This window comes from Cetorhinus maximus, chromosome 15, assembly GCF_964194155.1.
Source record: "Cetorhinus maximus chromosome 15, sCetMax3.hap1.1, whole genome shotgun sequence".
Classification (NCBI taxonomy): domain Eukaryota; kingdom Metazoa; phylum Chordata; class Chondrichthyes; order Lamniformes; family Cetorhinidae; genus Cetorhinus; species Cetorhinus maximus.
Genome location: NC_135893.1, coordinates 47,218,099 through 47,241,882, shown reverse-complemented (window position 1 = coordinate 47,241,882; position 23,784 = coordinate 47,218,099). Strand labels below are relative to the sequence as shown.

At 44.8% G+C, this 23,784-nt stretch overlaps 1 protein-coding gene and 1 long non-coding RNA gene across 2 annotated transcripts in view; one reads left to right on the top strand and one right to left on the bottom strand.

Annotated features, from left to right (window-relative positions):
- LOC144690649 (uncharacterized) overlaps window positions 1–23,784 on the bottom strand; it is a 139,988-nt gene that overhangs the window by 101,043 nt on the left and 15,161 nt on the right. The window lies entirely within an intron of this gene.
- On the top strand, window positions 2,265–3,669 carry LOC144690639 (hemoglobin subunit alpha-like). Its single transcript, XM_078558353.1, has 3 exons — window positions 2,265–2,525; window positions 2,831–3,038; window positions 3,346–3,669. Exons 1-3 carry the CDS (start codon window positions 2,422–2,424, stop codon window positions 3,469–3,471), a joined length of 438 nt encoding a protein of 145 aa, XP_078414479.1. The 5' UTR covers window positions 2,265–2,421; the 3' UTR covers window positions 3,472–3,669.

The following is a 23,784-nucleotide window of genomic DNA, read 5'->3' as shown; positions in this document are numbered from 1 at the left end:
AAAGAGTAGCCTGGTCTGGGCACTAACGCTCATAAGACATTTAAAGCAGCACAAAAACTTTAAACCCTGAATTCCTTTAGCTTTTCATGCCAAGGTACAGACTACAAGAGACGCGATCTCATGGTAAATCTGCACCGAATCTTAGGGAGACTGCTGATGGTACATGGTGTACATTTTTGGGCTCCATATTATAGGAAGGATGTTGAGGCAGATTCATTTGGATGCAACAATGTCTGGCAGCAGGAAATATAAATTCAAATAAGGTCTTTGAAAATTGAAACTGTTTTCATTTAAGCTGTGAAAATTAAGAGGTGACTTGATTGAGTTACTTGTCTAACTAACTTCTCTAAGACTTTTCATAAAGTGAATATCTACCATTGGCATGACTGAGGGGAGAAATTATGAAGAGCTATGATATAAATGGGGCATGTGGTCACTTAAGGGTTGTGAGGTGATATTGCTGATTTTAAAGGGACCATTTTCTTTTAGCAAAAGGATCAACAGCCAAAAGGAATTGACTTAAAATAATTGTTAGAAGAATTACACAGAAGTTGAGAAAGTACTTGTTCACTCAGAGGGAGGGTGGGGTTCTAGAACTTTATACCTGAAAGGATGGTTAGAGGCAGAAGACGCCAATACATTTAAAACATACTTCGATGTGCACTTGATGAGCTGGAACCTACAAGGTTATGGACCAAGAGTGGGATTAGACTGGATAGCGCTTTTTTGGCTGGCATGGACACAATGGGCCAAATTGTGGCACTCCTTCTGTACCAGAAATATTTCTACATTTCTATGGGAGATCATCTAGGCAATGACAAGTAATTTCATCTTTTGCAGAACCAGAGGACAGCCCGGGCTTGAAAGGGGGTAATTTCCAAACTAATCTGCAGAAACAATATTTCAGTGAGTGAGTGATGAATCCAATGGAAGAGGCTCTTCAATGAAATGCTGCAAGCTGTTAGAATTCATTCATTCAAATGTAAAACTAGATCGATCAATTTCAGAAATTAACATGTTGGGATCCAATATGTGAGTAATTTGAAAAGTAATGGGGTAAGTATAGAATGCTTGGCAGAAAAAAAGGTGATTTTGGACTTTGCTTCCCAACCCTTTCCACCACGTGGTTTTTCCTCACCTCATGTCTGGGTGCGTTGTGGGTAGAGATTGATTGATATGAATTGTCGAATATCATTACATCGTACGACTTCCTAGATCATAGAAAACAAACCAGATGGGCCTTAGCAATTGTTAGATGAGAGATGACCATGTTCTCTCTTCACTTCTAACCAATTCAGGATTTACGTCCTCCCAAATATCCTTCTCTTTTGTAAACACAAATGAGAAGTCCTTGTTCAGCATCCAAGCTTATCCAATAACCTGCTGGTAACTCAGTATCAGCTCCTCTCAAGAGGAGACACCTGGTATTTAATCATTCCTTCTTAGCCATTATTTGTAGAATATTTTACTGCTCTTTAATATTTCAAGATACTCTCCTCATAATTAGTTAGGCAGAGAGTGAGCATTACCCATAATGTTAACATCAAGCTGTGTGATGGAAGCTGTTTGACTCTGCCCTTTGGTAATTTAGCATCTTCTAATATTGTGGCTGAACACAGTCTAGAAAGAGCAGATGAATCAACTGGAGTAAAAGAGAAATGATGTGGTATTTAACGTTCACTGATCAACAGGCATTAAAATGAAATATAGCAATAAAAGTGACATTTTAGGCCAGAGTAATGATGTATATGTATAGAGAGAGAAGAGTTGTGTGTCTATTTTGTTTGAAGCAATCGGTGACATTTGCCACAAAATAATTGTGTTTCTGACAAGTGCCCCCTTTAACAATGAGGATACCATAAAAAATTGGCTCACAACAAACTAAAAAGGGTTGTGAGTTAAGAATATTATTCTATTTTGACAGTAAAGTGAATATGTCCAGTGGTGCTCAGCAGTGTTTGCTGTGGAGGTAGTAATCCAAACATTTAATGTCCTCTGATTGCAATTAATTGTTCACATTATAATTAGCACTAACTCACACTAACTGCCTACCATCTGTTTTGCTATACATGCCATATTTGTATTGGTCTATTATAGTATATTTATTAACTCAATAATTTAAACCATTGAAACTTGTTTCAAATGAAATGTTCAGAAGGTGGAGTTTGGTAGCATTTCTCAAACTCGGGCTATCTTTGCTAACAGTTGCAAATGGAAGTGATCATTGGTTCTTTCTCACTCGATGTTGCATCTTATCATTGCATTTGCAATAAGTCCAACAAAACGAAAAGGAGACCAGCAGCCAATCAGATAAATGGGGACTGGAGGGCGGGCCTAGGAGAAATGCAATAAAAACGGGCGAAAACCGACCACAGACAGCTCGAAAGTGTTAAGACTGGAAGAGTAACGAGAGCCATAACCATGCCAAGCAAACAATTCACTGCAGCCGAGAAGACTGCGCTCGCTCATGTTTGCAAGGTTTTAACCCAGCATGCGGAAGCTCTAGGTGCAGAATCTTTGGCCAGGTAATTTCGTTAGATTTGCATTCTGTTCAAACTATTTTTGACGGGAATCTGTGATGATGAACATTTGATTTATTTTCTTCTAGAATCATGAGCTAAATGAAACGAAAATTTCTGCATAAAAGCAACAACTTTCTAAAGCAGTGTTTGGTGGTCTTAATACGAACTAACATGAATCTTCCTGAGATTCCTTTTCCTTGTCTTCCAGAAGAAACTTTAAATATTAGAATCGGGATACTGGGTTTGGATTGGGCTAGGTATTGCAGGTTTCAAAAGATGGAATAATGGTTTGTTTTATGTTCCTAAAGGTTGTTTGCAATTCATCCTGCATCCAAGATTTATTTCAGTGAGTTCACTGACTACACTGCTGCCGGCCCTCGGGTCAGAGTCCACGGTGCAAAAGTACTCGGAGCTGTGGCCAAAGCGGCTGGGCACTTGGATGATCTGCATGCCCACCTGGACACGCTTGCCGCCAAACATGGCCAAGTACTTCTAGTGGATCCTCAAAACTTCCCGGTACGTATCCACTTCACAGATTCTTCCTGGTGTCCATCTGACCAAACTCTGATGATCAGAACTGTAATTGGACATTTCGATTGCTGCATTTCCAATTGAAATGTCAGTCTGTAAATACTTTAGGCCTGTACACAAATTTATGGCGGTAAAAGTATAAACGTCCGGTATTCATTTCTCTTTTTTAAAAAAAAATGAGAACAGCTTCCGACCAATACTCCATCTGGGATGCACACCCCAAATCAGGCACTCCGCAAAAATAGAGGGAACGTTGTTTCCAATTCATTTTCTCTTGCTTTTATTTTTACAGGTATTTGCTACATGTATCTTGGTAACCGCGGCCAGCCACCTGGATGAGTTCGGTCCTGCTACCCACTGCGCTCTGGACAAGTTGCTTACTATAGTTTGCCAAGAACTGAGCTCCCAGTATCGTTAGAAATGCAGCAGAAAGCAGTTTGATTCACATCCTTCAAACCTCTGTGTGCACCTTCCCTGCAAGGCAATAAATCCTCGCTCTTGTAAACAAACTTGATTTTGCTGTAGCTCCCACTGTTTAATCTTAGTCTGCATATTTCATCAGTTTTTTCCATTTTCTAATTGTTACTGAGGAACAATAAACATTTGCTTTCATCAACGATACCTAGTCTTCTGTGTGTGATTTACAGAAACACATTGCATTTAAGAATAAAAAAACTTGTAGAAATAAAATTATCCACAGTAAGAAAAAGGAACACAGTGCACCTGAACTTTTACATGACCAAGAACAGCTGTTTCTTGCTCCTTCATATGATCTATACCCAGAGAGCAATTTAAAAAATGAATTTCCCTTTTTATATTTTGAGTTGTTTCAGCAAACAGAAAATCAGAATGACTATTACCAAGATTGCTTAGATTCAAATTTAAAATGCTAAACTCATTTGGTCTGCCTTTCAAAAGTTCATGTCTGATGACAAATAGAAACTCCATTCGTGCATTTCTATTCTTCTCAAGATTAAGGGAAGCCATGAGGTCATCAGAAACCTCCCATGGCAATATCCAGTTGATTCCAATATTTCAGTCCCTATCCTCTGGGAATGCCTCCTAAGTGTTTAGCATTCTTTCTGTGAAGAGATATGATGTAGGAGCAGGAGGAGGCCATTCAACCCTTCAAACCTGCTCCACAATTCAATGAGATCATGGCTGATGATCTGCTTCAACACCTTTTTCCTGCATTATCCCCATATCCCTTGATGTTTTAAATATGTAGAAATCTATCGATCTTAGTCTTGAACATACTCAACGACTGAGCCTCCCCAGCTTCTAGGGTAGAGAATTCCAAAGATTCACCACCCTCTGAGTGAAGAAATTCCTCATCAGTCCCTAAATGGCCTACCCCTTATTCTGAGACTGTGTCCCTGGTTCTAGACCACCCTCCCCACCCCCCAGCCAGGGAGACATCCTGCATCTACCCTGTCAAGCCCTGTAGGAGTTTTGTATGTTTGAATGAGATCACCTCTCATTCTTCTAAACTCCGGAGAATAAAGGTCCAGTCTGTTTAACCTTTCCTCATAGGATTTTCCCTCAATCTCAGGAATTAGCCTGGTGGACCTTCATTGCACTCCCTCTATGCCAAATATATCTTTCCTTAGGTAAAGAGGCCAAAACTTAATATTAGAATACATCCTGATACTGTGCCTAAACCTCTCTTGAAGTGGTGTTCCTTTTCCTGGCAAGTAATTTATTTCTGGAAGGTAAGTTAAAATATTTAGGGGCCTGTACATGAATTTGACAATTGGCTTAACTTTGAATTTCCTTTAATCACTGTGGATCTTAAAGTAATACAAATTGGCATGTGTTGGTACAACCAGCAGTAACCATGAAGTTTTCAGATGATCATAAAAACCTAATTAGTTCACTACAACAACAAACTATATTTATATGGTGCCTTCAAGGTCATAAAACATTCCAAGGTGCTTCACAGAAGGATTGTAAAACAAAATATGACACCGAACCGCAAAAGGAAATATTGGGACAGATGAACAAAAGCTTGGTTAAAGAGGTAGATTTTAAGGAGCACCTTAAAGGAGGAAAGTGAGGTGGAGAGGCAGAGTGGTTTAGAGAGGGAACTCCAGAGCTGAGGGCCGAGGCAGTATTCAGTGCCCTCACAGTAGAAAACAAAAGTTACATCATAGAAATAGGGGTTAATTGATGAAGTAGTTTAGAGTTTAAGAATAAAAAGAATTTAATATAACATATCTGAAGGGGTTTGACAGGTCATTTCCCCTGGCTGGGAAATCTAAATCACAGGGGCGCAGTTCCTGGATAAGGGGCCGGTCATTTAGGACTGAGATGAGGAGCAATTTCTTCACTTAAAGGGTTGTGAACCTTTGGACACTCTATGCCAGAGGGCTGTGGATGCTCCATCAATGAATACATTTAAGGCTGAAATAGATTTTTCTCAGAAATATGGGGAGCAGCTGCGAAAGTGGAGTTGAAACTGAAGATCAGCCATGACCGTATTGAATGGTGGAGCAGGCTCAATGGGCTGAATGGTCTACTGCTGCTCCTATTCCCCATGTTCTTAGGCATGAGAAGGCAGCAATGGTGGAGCAATTAAAATTAGGGATGCTCAAGAGGCTAGAATTCGAGGAGTGTAGCTATCTTTAACAGGCTGAAGAAGATTACAGAGCTAGCAAGGGGTAAGGCCATGGAGGGTTTTGAAAATAATGAATTTTAAAATCAGGATTTGCTTAACCAGGAGCCAGCATAGGTCAGTGAGCACAGGGCTGATAGGTGAATGGGACTTGCAGCAAGTAAGAACACAGGCAGCAGTTTTGGATGACTTTAAGTTTACAGAGAGTAGAATGTGGGAGGCCAGCCAGGAGTGTATTGGAATAGTCAAGTCTCGAGGTAACAATGGAATGAATGAGGGTTTCAGCAGCAGTTGAACTGAGGCAGTGGCATGGAGGTGGAAATATGTAACCTTAGTGACGGTGCAGATATGAGGTTGTAAGCTCAACTTGGTGTCCCAGACTCCTCCATCAGCATCCCTGGTATATCCTGGCGCAGTGGTATACAGTCGGGAGATTGTTATCCCGGGAGTCCTCAGCATCGACTCCAGACCCAATGGAGTCTCATGGTATCATGGGAAGGGAAACCTTCTACTGATTACCATTCCACCCTCAGCTGATGAATTAGTGCTCTTCCATTTTGAACACCACCAGGAAGAAGCAATGAGTCCCAGCTTCACACCAAGAACATCATCCATTGTGTTGTGTGACAATACCACCACGCTAAATGGACTAGATTCAGAATAAATCTACCAGCTCAAAACTAGGCCTCCATGAGGTGCTGCGAACCATCAGCAACAGTAGAAATGTATTCACTCACAATCTGTAACCTCATGGTCCAGACTATCCATCACTCTACCAATGCCATCAAGCCAGGGCACCAAGCCTGATTAATTGAGGAATGTAGGAGAGCATACCAGGGCCATGCATACCTAACAAGCTAGCCTGGTAAATCTACAACACACGACTACTTGCCTGTGTATTGCAAGATATAGATAGAGTTAAGCGATCCCACAAGCAATGGATCAAATCAAAGCTCTGCAGCCTGCCACATCAAGTTGTGGATAGTGCTGGACAATTAAACAACTATCAGGAGGAGGAGGATCCACAAACATTCCCATCCTCAATGATGGTGAAGACCAGCATATTAGTGCAAAAGACAAGGCTGAAAGATTTGCAACAATCTTCAGCCAGAAGTGCCGAGTGGATGATCCATTTTGACCTCCTCCTGAAGTTTCCAGTATCACAGGTGCCAGTCTTCAACCAATTCGATTCACTCCACATGATATCAAGAAACAATGGAAGGCATTGCGTACTGCAAAGGTTATGGGCCCTCAGAATCATACAATAGAATGGGTACAGCACAGAAGGAGGCTATTTGGCTTGTAGTGTCTGTGCTGGCCCTCTGAAAGAGTAATTCTGCTCCCTTACCTTTTCTCTGTAGCCCTGATTTTTTTCACTTTTCAGATAAAGATCCAACTCCCTTTTGAAAGCATCAATTGACCCCGTCTCCAACACACTCTCAGGCAGCACATTCCAGATCCTAACCACTCGCTGCATGGAGCAGGAGGCGGCCATTTGGCCCCTCAACCCTGATCTGCTGTTCAATAAGATCGTGGCTGATCTGATTATGGTCTCAATTCCACATTCCTACCTAACCCCGATAACCTTTGATTCCCTTGTTAGTTAAGAATCCATCTATCTCTGCTGTAAAAATATTAAATGACCCTGCCTCCACTGCTCTCCGAGGAAGAGAGTTCCAAAGAGTCACGACCCTCGGAGAAAAAAAAATCTCATCTCTATCTTAAATGGGGAGACCCCTTATTTTTAAACTATGTCCCCTGGTTTTAGTCTCTCCCATAAGGGGAAAGGTCCCCTCAGCATCTACCCTGTCAAGTAACCTCAGGATTTTATATGTTTCAATAAGATCACCACTCAATCTTCTAAAATTCCATGGATACAGACCCAATCTGTTCAATCCTTCCTCATAAGATAACCACCCTCATCTCAGACATAAAAACAAAAAGCTAAAAGCTACTGCAGATGCTGGAAATCCAAAACAAAAACAGAATTACCTGGAAAAACTCAGCAGGTCTGGCAGCATCGGTGGAGAAGAAAACAGTTGACGTTTTGAGTCCTCATGACCCTTCGGCAGAACTGAAGTATAGTTAGGAGAGAGGTGAAATATAAGCTGGTCTAAGGTGGGGGGCGGGGGGAGAGAGAAGTTGAGGGTGGGGTGGTTGTAGGGATAAGCAAGCAGTGATAGGAGCAGATAATCAAAAGATGTCACAGCCAAAAGGATCAAAGAGGTGTTGAAGGTGGTGATATTATCTAAGAAAAGTGCTAATTAAGAATGGATGGCAGGATACTCAAGGTACAGCTCTAGTGGGGATGGGGTGGAAAGACTAACAAAGTATTAGTTGTAGATTTAAAAATAATGGAAATAGGTGGGAAAAGAAGAATCTATATAAATTATTGAAAAAAAAGGGAGGGGGAAGAAACTGGGTGGGGATGGGGGGAGGGGGAGTTTAAGATCTAAAGTTGTTGAATTCAATATTCAGCCCGGAAGGCTGTAAAGTGCCTAGTCGGAAGATGAGGTGCTGTTCCTCCAGTTTGCGTTGGGCTTCACTGGAACAATGCAGCAAGCCAAGGACAGACTTGTGGGCAAGAGAACAGGGTGGAGTGTTAAAATGGCAAGCGACAGGGAGGTTTGGGTCTTTCTTGCGGACAGACCGCAGGTGTTCTGCAAAGCGGTCGCCCAGTTTGCGTTTGGTCAGGTCAGGTATCAGTCGAATGAACATTCCCTGAACTATTTCTAGTGCATTTATATCCTTTCTTAAATAAGAAGGCCAACACTGTACAGGTACTCCAGACGTGCTCTCACTAACTCCCTGTAGCAAAACATCCCTACTTTTATATTCCATTCCTCTGCAATAAACAACAACATTCCATTTGCCTTCCTAATCATTTGCTGTACCTGAATACTAACTTTTTGTGATTCCTGTACCAGGACACCCAGATCCCTCTATACCTCAGAGATCTGCAATCTCTCTCCATTTAAATACTATAGTGCTTTTCTATTCTTCCTGCCAAAGTGGACAAGTTCACATTTTCCCACGTTATACTCCATCTGCCAAATTTTTGACAACTCACTTAACCTATGTCCCATTCAGACTCCTTATGTCCTCTTCACAACTTACTTTCCTACTTATCTTTGAATCATCAGCAAATTTAACATCCGTACACTCGGTCTCTTCATCCAAGTCACTGATATAAATTATAAATAGTTGAGCCTGAGCACTGATCCCTGTGGCACTCCACTAGTCACATCTTGCCAACCTGAAAAATTCTGTTTCCTGTTAGCTAACCAATCCTCTATCCATGCTAATATGTTACCCCGATACCTTGAGCGCTTATTGTGTATAGTAACCTTTGATTTTGTCAAATGCCTTCCGGAAATCTAAGTACACCACATCTATAGGTTCCCCTCTATTCACATTAAATCACCTTGAATCTGTTCCCTCTAGTTCTCCATCCCTCCACCAATTGCAACATCTTCTCCCTATCTCCTCTGTCCAAACCTCTCATGATTTTGAACAGCTCTATCAAATCTCGTCTCAACCTTTTCTTCTCCGAGGACAACAGTCCCAATTTCTCCAACCTTTCTATATAACTGAAGTTCCTCATGAATTCTTTTCGCACCCTCTTTGATACTGTCACACCTTTCCTAAAGTGAATGCCCAGAACTAGAAGCAATACTCCAGTTGAGATCAAACCAAGGTAGGCATTCCTGGAAGAGAAGTGGCAGTGAATTAAACACTAAGATAAAAGCAAAATACTGCAGATGCTAGAAATCTGAAACAAAAACAGGAATGCCTGCCTTGAAGAGGTGCTGCTCTTCTCCCCGATAGGATTTCCATTTGTCTCTTTTGCCCTGTTCACCTTCATTGCTTTCCATTTCCCTCCTGGTGTTTGACAAGGTGTTTACCAAAACTCGCTTTCACAGCCATATTTCCTTTCTCAGTGACTGTCTCCGTCTCTGACTTTCCCCACTTGGATTCCAGCTGAATTTCTATCCCTCATGTTTCGAATCCCACCCAGGATTACAGGTACCTCTGGGACATACAATGTTCCTCAGACTGCTGTTCTCGTCGCATCCTAAGATCCACACTCAGTGCCATGCGCCGCCATATGAACACACTCGACCTCTCCCTCCAGCAGCACCGACTCACCCTAAGTCAAAGCTGTTGTCCCCAGTTTTATTTTATTCTTCGTCTCATCCGACGCCTTATCAAGGAACTTTGTCTCTTCCTTTCAGGTGCTAAAGAACGCAAGTTCCAACAATTCATTGATACCTACACCCATCCAGGACCCTCCACCCCTTCCCGTCCATCTCAGACACTTCCCCTCCCTTCCTTGACCTCTCTGTCTCAATTCTTGGTGATAGACTGTCCACCAATATTCATTACAAGCCTACCGACTCCCACAGCTACCTCAACTACAGCTCCTCACACCCCGCTTCCTGCAAGGATTCCATCCCATTCTCTCAGTTCCTTCGCCTCTGTTGCATTTGTTCTGATGATGCCACTTTCCAAAACAGTTCCTCTGACATGCCTTCCTTCTTCCTTAACCGAGGTTTCCCAACCACGGTGGTTGACAAGGCCCTCAACCGTGTCCGGCCCATCTCCCACTCCTCTGCCCTCACACCTTCCTCTCCCTCCCAGAACCACGATAGGGTCCACCTTGTCCTCACTTTTCAACCCACCAGCCTCCGCATTCAAAGGATCATCCACCGCCATTTCTGCCAACTCCAGCATAATGCTACCACCAAACACATCTTCCCTTCACCCCCGTCAGCATTTTGTAGGGACTGTTCCCTCCAGGACACCCTGGTCCGCTCCTCCATCACCCCCAACACCTCAACCCCCTCCCATGGCACCTTCCCATGCAATTGCAGAAGGTGCAACACCTGCCCCTTTACCTTCTCTCTCCGCACCGTCCAAGGGCCCAAACACTCCTTTCAGGTGAAGCAGCGCTTCACTTGCGCCTCATTGAATTTGGTCTACTGCATTCGCTGCTCCCAATGCCGTCTCCTTTACATTGGAGAGACCAAACACAGACTGGATGACTGCTTTGCGGAACACCTTCGGTCTCTCCACAAGCATGACCCAGACCTCCCTGTCGCTTGCCATTTCAACACGCCACCCTGCTCTCATGCCCACATGTCTGTCCTTGGCCTGCTGCAATGTTCCAGTGAAGCTCAACGCAAACTGGAGGAACAGCCCCTCATCTTCCGACTAGGCACTTTATAGCCTTCCGGCCTTAACACTGAGTTCAACAACTTCAGGCCATGAACACTTGCCTCCATCTCCACCCCTTTTTATCCCCTTTTTTCAATATTCATTTTAATTTTTAAATTTTTTTATTTTTTATCCACTTATTTTTATTTATTTTCATTTTTATTCGTTGTTTTATCCCCATCTTTTATACTATTTTCGATCTTTTTCCCACCACCCTCCCCTCCCCCCACCCCCACTAGGACCATCAGTCACTTGTTCATGTTGTTCTTTCCAGAGTGCTTATCCTTGTCCTTCTATTACCACATTCTGCTTTCTGACCTTAATTCCACCATCAGCACCTCCTTTAGCCAGTACCACTGCCATTAACACCCCTTTGTTCTCTTGTTCATGACATCTTTGTCAATCTTTCCTTTGCCTCCACCTATTTCTGGCCTTCTATCCAGCTTCACCTGCTCCACCCCCTTAAACAGTATAAATTTCATCACATTTTTACTTCTCTTCAGCAATGAAGAAGTCATACAGGCTCAAAACCGTAACTCTGTCTTTCTCTCCAGAGATGCTGTTAGACCTGCTAAGTTTTTCCAGCATTTTCTGTTTTTGTTTCAGATTTCCAGCATCCGCAGTATTTAGCTTTTATCTCAGCATTTTATACAGGCTTATCATAACTTCCTTGTTTTGTACTCTATGCCCCTATTGATAAAGCCCAGGATGCAGCCCTCTGCATCAACTGCTCTCTCAGCCTGTATGTCATCGTCAATGATTTATGCACATATACACCCAGGTCCCTCTGCTCCTGCACCTCCTTCAGAATTATACCATCTGCGTTCTTCCTACCAAAATGAATCACTTCACACTTCTCTGCATTAAATTTCATCTGCCACCTGTCCACCCATTCCATCAACTTGCCGAAGTCCTTTTGCAATTCTACAATAAATCCTCATGGTTCACAGTACTACCAAGTTTCATATCATGCACAGATTTTTAAATTGTGCTCTGTGCACCAATGTGTAGGGTCATTAATATACATCAGGAAAAGCATGAGTCCCAACACTTACCCCTGGGAAACATCGCTACAAACCTTCCTCCAGTCTGAAAAGACCACTGTTCATCTTTGTTTCCTGTCACTCAGCCAGTTTCAAATATAATGTTACTGTGCCTTTTATTCCACAAACTTTAACTTTCCTCTCAAGTCTGTTTCATGGCACTTTATCAAATGCCTTTTTTGAAATCAATGTACATCATACCAACAGCATTACCCTCATCAACCCTCTCTATTACCTCACCAAACAACTCAGGCAAATAAGTTACACAAAATTTTCCCTCAGCAAATCTGTGCTGGCTTTCCCTAATTAACCCACCTCTCTCCAAGTGACTATTTTGTCCTCGATGGTCATTTCAAAAAGCTTCCCCACCACCAAAGTTAAACTGATTGTCCTTTGGTTGCAGGGCTTATCTTTACACCCTTTTTTGAACAATTGCAATTCTTTAATCCCCTAGCACTAGCCCCTGGGTCTAAGGAAACTGGAAAATAATGGTCATCGCCTCTTACATCCTTCAATATCCCTGGATGCATCTCATCTGATCCTGGTGCCTTATAGCTTTAAGCACAGATAGGCTATCCAATGACTCCTCCTTATCAATCTAAACTCTTTAAGTTTCTGAACTACCTCTTCTTTCACCATGACCTGGGCAGCATCATCTTCCTTCATGAAGACAGGTGCAAGGTATTCATTTTTTGGTCTCTAATTGGCCCCTCTCCTCCTTTTACCGCCTTTTTGTTATTTGTACGACTGTAAAAGATTTTTGGATTCCATTTTATGTTAGCTGTTAGTTTCTTCCTATACTCTTTCTTTGCTTCTCTTATTTCCTCTTTTCAATTTCCCCCTGAATCTTTTATATTCAGCCTGGTTCTTAATTGTATTATCCACCTGACATCAGTCATAAGCACACTTTTTCTGCTTCATCTTAGCCCCAATCTCTTCTGTCATCCAGAGAGCTCTGGATTTGTTTGCCCTACCTTCCACCTTTGTGGTATATACTTTGACTGTACCTGATCTATCTCTTCCTTAAAGGCAGCCCTTGTTCAGTTACAGTTTTACCTGCTAATCTTTGATTCCAATTTATCTGGGCCAGGTCCATTCTTACCCCACTGAAGTTGGCTTTTCCCCTGTTAATTATTTTGACGCTGGATTGTCCATTGTCCTTTTCCACAGCCAACCTAAACCTTATGATACAATGATCACTGTCCCTTAAATCTTCCTCTACTGACACTTGATCCACTTGGCCCAAGTCATTTCCAAGAGCCAGGTCTAGCAGTACCTCCTTTCATGTTGGGCTGGAACATACTGCTGTAGAAAATTCTCCCGAACACACTCTCAGAACTCTTGCCCCTCTCCTCCTTTTACACTACTACTATCCCAGTCTATATTTGGATAATTAAAGACCTCCATTATAATGACTCTATAATTCTTTTTTGTAATTTCCATTGAAATTTGTTCCTCTACATCTTTCCCACTGGTTGGTGATCTATAGACTACACTGAGCAATGTAATTGCACCTTTTTTGTTCCTTAGCTCTAGGCAAATAAATCCTGTCCTTGACTCCTCTGGGACACCCTCGCTGTCCAGCACTGCAAAGCTCTCCTTAATCAATGCCACCACCTCTACTCCTTTCCTTCCGTTCCTATCTTTCCTGAACAACTTGTATCCAGGAAGACGTAATACCCAGTCCTGCCCTTCTTCTGGCCAGGTTTCTGTTATAGCACAACATTGTATTTACATGTGGCCAACTGTGTCTGCAGCTGACAACATCTCAGCTGCAGTACTGAAGATTTGTGCTCCAGAAATAGTTGAGCCCTTAGCCAAGCTGTTCCAGTAAAGCTACAATGCAGGCAGCTAGCTAATAACATGGAAAATTGCCCAGGTAAACATGTCCATGAAAAAGCAGGACAAATCCAATCAGGCCAATTACCATCCTACCAGCCTATTCTCCATCATCAGCAAAGTGATGGAAAGTGTCGCTGACAGTACTATCAAGTGGTTCTTTCTCAGTAATAACCTGTGCACTGATGCACAGTTTGGGTTCCACCAGGCCCATTCAGCTCCAGGCCTCATTACAGCCTTGGTCCAAATTTGGACAAAAGAGCTAAATTCCAGAACTGAAGTGAGAGTGACTGCCTTTGACATCAAGGCAGCATTTGACCATATGTGGAATCAAGAGTCCTAACAGAATTGAAGTCAATAGGAATCAGGGGGAAAACTCTCCACTGGTTGGAGTCATCCCTCATTCAGAGGAAGATGGTCGTTTGTTGGAGGCCAATCATCTCAGTCCCAGAACATTGTTGCAGGAGTTCCTCAGGGTAGTGTCCTCGGCCCAACCATCTTCAACTGCTTCATCAATAACCACCCCCTCAATATAAGGTCAGAAGTGGAGATGATTGAACAATGTTCAGCACCATTCACGACTCCTCAGGCATTGAAGCAGTTCATGCCAACAAGCAGCAAGACCTGGACATTCAGGATTTGGGCAGATAAGTGGAATGTAACAGGCATGCCACAAAAATGCCAGTCCAAGGCCATTTCCGATGAGACAGAGTCCAACCACTTCTAAATAACATGTACTGGCATTTCCAAATTCACCATCATCAACATTCAGGGGATTGCTATTAACCAGGAACTCAACTGCACCCAGCTACATAAGTGATATGGCTATTAGAGCAGGTCAGAGGGTGGGTATTCTACAGTGAGTGACTCACGTCCTGACTCCAAAAGCTTCTCCACAACCTACAACTCTGGAAACTGTGTGATGATGATTGTTAGTTCCTCAATGAGAGGTTGACACTTGCTAGCGAGAATGATTGCCCTCCACACTTCCGAAGATGGGTGATGAGGCTAATTTTGGATCTGCAGAATTTATGGCTCGCAGGCATTTGTTGGCATGTGGGATCTCTGCTCGTATATTATCAGTCCGCCTCATGGCATGTTCTTTTCGCCGCTTTCTCTTTCCTTTTTCATTTTGGGTCTCAGAATGTTGGGATCCTTCCAAGCAGCGGCAGAAGTGAGAGTGGCCCTGTGTGTAAACAGCGTGGAGAGAGAGTGAATAAAGAGCGGGGGAAAGAGTGAATAAAGAGTGGGGGAGAGAGTAGATAAAGAACGGAGGAGAGAAACAGGGGCACGCAAACAGCCATTCGAACCAACACTGAAAAAACAGAGAGTGAAGACACAGGAGAGCAGGCAGGTGATTAGTTGGTGAGTATTTCAGCTTTTAGCTTTGTTTCAGATTTAAATTAGCAGCTGAGTAACTATCACTTGTTGATTATTATTGAATTAGTAATTTAAGGATGAGGGAGATAATAACGGGAATAATAAAGTGGAGTTTACCTGTAAAGGAGCGGAGCGGCTGTATAAAGAGTGGAGGGGAGTTTACCTGTGAGGGAGCGGAGCGGCTGTATAAAGAGAAGAGTGGAGTTTACCTGTGAGGGAGCGGAGCGGCTGTATAAAGAGCGGAGTGGAGTTTAGCTGTAAGGGAGCGGAGCGGCTATATAAAGAGCGGAGGGGAGTTTACCTGTGAGGGAGTGGAGCATCTGTATAAAGAGCGGAGTGGAGTTTACCTGTGAGGGAGCGGAGCGGCTGTATAAAGAGCGGAGGGGAGTTTACCTGTGAGGGAGCGGAGCGGCTGTATAAAGAGCGGAGTGGAGTTTACCTGTAAGGGAGCGGAGCTGCTATATAAAGAGCGGAGGGGAGTTTACCTGTGAGGGAGTGGAGCGGCTGTATAAAGAGCGGAGTGGAGTTTACCTGTGAGGGAGCGGAGCGGCTGTATAAAGAGCGGAGTGGAGTTTACCTGTGAGGGAGTGGAGCGGCTGTATAAAGAGCGGAGTGGAGTTTACCTGTGAGGGAGCGGAGCGGTTGTATAAAGAGCGGAGCGGAGTTTACCTGTGAGGGAGCGGAGCGGCTGTATAAAGAGCGGAGGGGAGTTTACCTGTGAGGGAGCGGAGCGGCTGTATAAAGAGCGGAGTGGAGTTTTCCGGTGAGGGATTGGAGCGGCTGTATGAAGTGCGGAGGGAGTTTACCTGTAAGGGAGCGGAGCGGCTGTATAAAGAGCAGAGGGGAGTTTACCTGTGAGGGAGCGGAGCGGCTGTATAAAGAGCGGAGCGGATTTTACCTATGAGGGAGCTGGTTCTCACCCAGACACTCGGTTTTGCTGGAATTCGAAAGGAGTGACATCAGGACAAGGGAGGGAGCTGATTGGTAGCTAGTCGGTAAGTTGCTTTTTTTCCCACTTTAAAGTGACATAACAGAAGGTAAGAGTCTCAGCATTTGTTTTTTTTTGAGGAAAAACTAAATAGTTTTCTACCTGGCTTAAATTTAAGGAAATAGTCTTTTAATTAAAAACAAACAAAAAGTACAGAGAGGGAGCTTAGTCCCGTGTGTTGTCCGGCCTGCAGTATGTGGGAATTCTTATACACTCCTCGCAGTCTGGGTGACCATATGTGCAGGAAGTGCCACCAGCCTGACCAGCCTGAGCAACGGGTTTCGGAGCTTGAGCATCAGCTGGAGACACAGCGGTGCATCCGCGAGACTGAGGTGTACGTGGATAGCACGTTTTTAGATGTGGTGACTCCTCAGTTTAAGGAAGTGCTGTCAGAGAGGGAGTGGGTGACCGCCAGTTAGAGGAAGGGAGGTAGGCAGGTAGTCAGGAAAGCCCCAGAGTACATCTCACTAAAGGACCGTCTTTCTGTGTTGGAAAACAGTGAGGGTGAAGATTCCTCTGGAGCGTGCAGCTAGAGCCAAGTTCACGGCATTGTGGGTGGCTCCGCTGCACAAGGCGGGAGGAGTAAGAGTGCAAGAGCAATATTGGCAGGAGACTCAATAGTGAGGGGAGTAGACAGGCACTTCTGCAGCCATAGACATGACTCCAGGATGGTATGTTGCCTCCCTGGTGCGAGGGTCAAGGATGTCACAGAACGGCTGCAGGGCATTCTAAAGGACAGGGCGAATGGTCAGAGGTCGTGGTTCATGTTGGTACCAACGACATAGGCAGAAAGAGGGATGAGGTCCTGCAAGCAGAATTTAAGGAGCTAGGAAGCAGATTAAAAGGCAGGACCTCAAAAGGTTGTAATCTCTGGATTACTCCCTATGTCACATGCTAGTGAGTATTGGAATAGGAGGATACAGAGGATGAATGTGTGGCTGAAGAGATGGTGCATGTGGTGCAGGAGGGAGGGCTTTAGTTTCCTGGATCAATGGGTCTGTTTCTGGAAAAGTTGGGACAAGTCAGACACGGTGCACCTGAACCAGAATGGGACCAACCCTTGTGGGGAGGTTTGCTAGTGCTGTTGGTGAGGCGAGGGTGGGGGGGAGTGGTGGGGTTTAAACTAATTTGGCAGGGGATGGGATACAGAGTGGAGGTACAGTAGGGGGTGATGCACAGCCAAATATAGAAGAGAAACTAAGTCAGTCTGGAAGGCAGAGCAAATATAGACCTGTTAGGGCACAAGGGAATAATGCAAGGCTAGATTGCATCTATTTTAACACAAGGAGTCTTACAAGTGAGGCAGATAAATTGAGGGCCTTGATTAACACATGGGAATATGACATTGTTGCTGTCACAGAGACATGGTTGAGGGAAGGGCAGGACTGGCAGCTCATAGTTCCAGGGTATAAAATCATCAGGGGTGACGGGGGTGGGGGGACGGGGGGGTGTAAAAGAGCAGGTGGCATTGCACTATTGATCAAGGAGTCAATTCCTGCAGTAAGGAGCGACAGTATCTTAGAAGGTTCCTCAAATGAGGCCATGTGGGTAGAACATAAAAACAAGTAGGCAATCACTTTGCTGCGAGTGTACTATAGACCTCCAAACAGTCAGGGGGAGATAGAGCAGATGTCAAGGCAAATCTCAGAGAAGTATAACAATAATAGGGTAATAATAGTAGGGGATTTCAACTTCCCCAATATTAACTGGGATAGTCTTAGCGTGAAAGGCTTAGAGGGGGCAGAATTCTTAAAGTGCATCCAGGAGAGCTTTTTGAGCCAACACGTAGAAAGTCCTACAGGTGAAGGGGCGGTACTGGCCCTAATCTTAGGGAATGAAGCTGGGCAAGTGGTAGAAGTGTCAGTGGGGGACCATTTCGGGGATAGTGACCATAACTCTGTAAGATTTAAGGTAGTTATGGAAAAAGACAAAGATGGACCGGAAATAAAGGTCCTTAATTGGGGGAAGGCCAATTTTAATATGATAAGACAGGATCCGGCCAAAGTGGACTGGGAGCAGCCACTTGTAGGAAAATCTACATCAGAGCAGTGAGAATCATTCAAAAAGGAAATAGTGAGAGTTCAGGGCCAACATGTTCCTGTAAAGGTGAAGGGTAGGACCAACAAGTCCAGGGAACTTTGGATGTCAAGGGGTATAGTTGATTGGCTAAGGAAAATAAAGGAGGCTTATTGCAGATACAGAGGCTGAAAACAATGGAAGCTCTAGAGGATTATAGAAAGTGTAAGGGGGAACTTTAAAAAAGTAATTAGGAGAGCGAAGAGGAGGCATGAAAAGCCACTGGTGAGCAAGATAAAGGAAAATCCCAAGGCCTTTTATAAATATATTAAGGGCAAGAGGATAACCAGGGAAAGGGTAGGGCCCTTTATAGGGACCAAAGTGGCAATCTGTGTGAGGAGCCGGAGGACGTAGCTGAGGTGTTAAATGATCACTTTTCATCTGTTCACCATAGAGAAAGACGATGTAAGTGTAGAAACCAGGGAGGGGGGCTGTGGTATACTTGAACAAATTAACATTGAGAGGGAGGAGGTATTAACAGTCTTAGCTGCCTTAAAAGTGGATAAATCCCCAGGCCCAGATGAGATGTATCCCAGGCTGCTCTGTGAGGCAAGGGAGGAGATTGCAGGGGCTCTGACACCAATTTTCAAATCCTCCCTGGCCACAGGAGAGATGCAAGGGGACAGGAGGACAGTGGATGTGGTACCATTATTCAAGAAGGGTAGTAGGAATAAACCAGATAATTATAGGCCAGTGAGTCTAAGATCAGTAGTAGGGAAACTATTGGAAAAAATTCTGAGGAACAGGATGAATCTCCACTTGGGGAGGCAGGGATTAATCAGGGATAGTCAGCATAGCTTTGTCAGGGGGAGATCATGTCTAACAAATTTGATTGAATTTTTTGAGGAGGTGACTAGTTATGTAGATGAGGTTGCAGTTGATGTAGTCTTCATGGACTTCAGTAAGGCTTTTGATAAGGTACCACATGGGAGACTGGTCAAGAAGGTAAGAGCCTCTGGGATCCAGGGCAATTTGGCAAATTGGATCCAAAATTGGCTTAGTGGCAGGAGGTAGAGGGTGATGGTCAAAGATTGTTTTTACAATTGGAAGCCTGTGATGAGTGGTATACCGCAGGGATCGGTGCTGGGACCCTTGCTGTTTGTAGTGTACATTAATGATTTTAGACGCGAATATAGGAGGTATGTTCAGTAAGTTTGCAGATGACATGAAAATTGATGGTGTCGTAAATAGTGAGGAGGAAAGCCTTAGATTACAGGACGATATAGATGGGCTGGTACAATGGGCAGAGCAGTGGCAAATGGAATTTAATCCTGAGAAGTTTGAGGCGATGCATTTTGGGAGGATTAACATGGCAAGGGAATACGCAATGAATGGTAGGATTCTAGGAAGTACAGGAGATCAAAGGGACCTTGGTATACATGTCCATAGATCCCTGAAGGCATCAGGAGAGGTAGATAAGGTGGTTAAGAAGGCATATGGGATATTCGCCTTTATTAGCTGAGGCATAGAATATAAGAGCGGGGAGGTTATGTTGGAGCTGTATAAAACGCTGGTTCGGCCACAGCTGGAGTACTGTGTGCAGTTCTGGTCGCTACACTATAGGAAGGATGTGATAGCACTGGAGAGGGTGCAGAGGAGATTCACCAGGATGATGCCTGGGCTGGAGCATTTCAGCTATGAAGAGAGACTGGATAGGCTAGGGTTGTTTCCTTGGGGCAGAGAAGGTTGAGGGGGAACCTGATAGAGGTATACAAAATTATAATGGACATAGATAGGATAAATAGGAAGAAGCTTTTCCCCTTAGTGGAGGTGTCAATAACCAGGGGGCATAGATTTAAGGTAAGGGGCAGGAGGCTTGGAGGGGTTTTGAGGAAAAGCTTTTTCACCCAGAGGGTGGTGGGAATCTGGAACACACTGCCTGAGGGAGTGGTAGAGGCAGGAACCCCCACAACACTTAAGAAGCATTTAGATGAGCACTTGAAACGCCATTGCATATAGGGCTACAGGCCAAGTGCTGGAAAATGGGATTAGAATAGATAGGCTGGCATGGGCTTGATGGGCCGAAGGGCCTCTTTCTGCACTGTATAACTCTATAACACTATAACTATGACTCTGAGACTCTGCCGCCATCTGCCTTGGTCCAAGGTGATGGTGTCCCAGGAGTTGGTGTCAATGTTGCATTTCTTCACATTGGCTTTCAGTACATCCTTGAAACACTTCTTCCTTCCTCCTCTGGTGTGTCTGCACTCACTGAGCTGGAAGAAGATGACCTGCTTTAGGAGCCTGGTATCTGACACCCGAACTACGTGACCAATTTACTGAAGCTGGTGGTGGATGATTGTAACCTCAGTGCTTGTGGTGCCTGCGTGTGAGAGGACACTGATGATCTTCTGGAGGCAGCATTGATGATATGGCTCCAGTGCTTTGAGGTGCCTCCTGTACATTGTGCATGTTTCAGCCCCATACAGTGTAGAAGGGATCACAGCCGCAAGGTAGACAATGAGCTTGGTTTCAGTTTTCATGTTGTGATCTTCAAACACTCGCTTCCTCAGGTGGCCAAAGGCTGCACCAGCAGATTTCAGGTGAAGCTGGATTTCTTCGTCAATGTCAGCCTCCTGTCAATGGTAACTTCCACAATACTGGAAGTGTTCCACGTTTTCCAGGCACTCGTCATGAATCCTAATCAATGGGGCTGGGGAGTGTGCATTTGGAGCTTGCTGCTGGAGGACTTTGGTCTTCTGAAAGTTGAGTGTAAGTCCCATAGTAAATAATTCAATGATTCTCTGGAGATCCGTATCTGACACAATTCTTACTGCAACATCATCGGCAGATTGAAGCTCAAAGACTGAGGTCGGCATGGTCTTAGTTTTTGATTGGAGTCTAAATAGTTTATTTGATAATTAAGCTGCACTCCAGCAGGGAGCTTGCCTCTAGTCATACAGAGCATGGCAGTAAGGAAGATCGAGAAAAGAGTTGGAGTAATGACACAACCTTGTTTTGACTCCTGTCTTAAATTCAAAAGGGTCTGTAATGGATCCGTTCTTAAGGGACACTGCTCACATATCACCATGAAGCAGGTGAAGGATGGTAACAAATTTTGGAGGACATCCATACTTCAGCAGGACCTTTCAGAGTGCCTCACTATTTACAGAGTGAAGATCTTTGTCAAGTCAAAGAACACTACGTAGAGAGGTTGATGTTGTTCGCAACATTTTTCTTGTAGTTGGCGAACTGTAGAAATCATGTCAGTCATGCCTCTCGATGGCCTAAACCCTCATTGAGATTCGGGGAGTAACAAGTATAAGTCAGTTCAGAGAGTTCTTGTAATGATCTTTCCTGCAATGGAAAGCAGGGAGAGGCCTCTGTAATTTCCACTGTTGGATTTGTCCCCATTCTTGAGGATTGTCACAATCCTGGTGTCCTTGAGATCATTGAGGGCTTCCTCTTTATTGGAGCTGTCATGTTAGTTCCTGTCCTCTGTGCTTAAAGATTTCAGTGGCGATTCCATCACCTCCTGCTGCTTTATTGTTCTTCATTTGTGTGATGGCTTTCATCATCTCAATAGGCATTAAAGGAGTTCCCAGCTCGTCTTTAAATGGATTTTTTGGGATGGAATTGAAAACACTCTCATCAACAATTGATTCTTGATCGAAAAGGTCTTCAAAATGTTCCCTCTAGCGGGCATTGACAGCTTCCCTTTCTTTGATCAGATCTCCCCCCCCAGCCCTTAAGCCTCAGAGGGGCTGGTCCTTGAGTACCTGTCCATAAATGGTCTGTGTGGCAGTGAAGAAGCCATGGATATCTTTCATGTCAGCGAGATGTTGAATTTCTTTTGACTTGTCTACCCACCATATGTTCTTCATGTTGCAGGTGCACCTTTGTACCTCGGCCTTTACTTGTTGGAAAACCAGTTTCTTTTGCTTTGAGTTTGGGTCATTCCACCAGGCACAGAATGATCGCAAGCTCAAGACGATCAGTTCGTTGATATCCTGATCATTTTCATCAAACCAACCCTGATGTTTCCTGACAGAAAATCCAACTGTCTCTTTGGATGGGATTGGATGGGATTTTCTGTGCCCACTGGCAGTGGGCATGATAGGTGGCGTGCGTGGACAATATGGCGTGATCGGTCTCACGACGGCAGGTTGCAATTGTCCACTCAGCCCACCGATGCCGGCTGCGTTTCCCACCACGGTCATCGGGGAGCTCATTGTAATACATCAGCATATCATTAAAAGGTCATCCCGCCAGGCTCTTGGACCCCCGCTGGATTGTCCACCCATGTCAGCGGGAAAGCACACTGACGTGTTTCACAACAGCATGCAGGTGATATGCACTTGGCAGCTTCACTTTGGGGGAACTGAGGTGAGTGAACAGCAGCGTTCTCCACAGCTCACCAGGGTCACCTGTTGCTTTGCAGGCTTAAGGGGCACCAGGGGGCCGGGGTGAAGTGCCACCCTGCCACAGAGGCGATTGTTGTCAGGTGGGGCAACCGCTGCCCTGGCAATGGATCCCGCGCACAATAAATCGAGGTGGGGGGCAGGGTAGGCGAGAGAAGTGGCCACACAGTAGGGACACCTGTATAAACTGACCATTCCTCTACAACTGAAACAGTTCAGGCGCAGCCACTGTGATATGATTGGGGTCGGGCTCCTAGCCTGCTCACCCACACAAGCAACGCGGAGGCACCAAAGGGCCACAAAACACTTCAGGTCTTACCCTCCCCACCTCCCATCCCTCCCCTGACACAGGCTGCGAGTCCGCGACCACTTTACTAGACCATGCAGTTGTTGGGCTGCACACGTACAATCTCCTCGCCAACACTGGCCATGGAGCAGTCACTGCAGCACTCAATTTCTATGCCAGTGGCTCCTTTCAGGGCTCCACAGGTAACCTCTGTGGGATTTCACAATCCACCACCCACAAATACATCCATGAGGCCATGGATACCATCTTCAAGAGGGCCACACAACTTTGTGCATTTCGCCCGGGACCACGACAGCCAGGATGCAAGGGTCATTGGATTCTGCCGGGTCTCGGGATTCCCACAGGTGCAGAGTGCAATTGACTGCACCCATGTGGTGCTCAGGTCTCTGTCACCACACACAGTGGACTACATCAACCGCAAGGGCTTCCACTCACTGAATGTGCAGCTGGTGTGCGACCACCAGAAATGCATCTAGCAAGTATGCGCACAATTTCCAGGGAGTGTGCACAACGCCTAAATCCTCAGTTGGTCACAGATCCCTGGAGCCTTCCAGGGTCCACAGAAGCTGCAGGATTGGCTGCTCGGGGACAAGGGCTACCCGCAGAGGCCGTGGCTGATGACACCCAAGCGGCCGCCTCAGACGACAGCAGAGCGACCGTATAATGAGGCTCATGCTGCACCTCGCAACTTGGTGGAGCAGACCATCGGGATGATGAAGATGAGTTGCCTGGACCGGTCTGGTGGAGCCCTGCAATACAGTCCACAGAGGGTGTCACGCATCATCATCATCTGCTGTGCCCTTTACAAACTGGCACTGCAATGGGGAGAGGAGCTGGCTGATGGAGGAGCCGCACATCTCCTCCAATGAGGAGGACGCCGAAGGGGATGAGGGTAAGGAGGTCCTC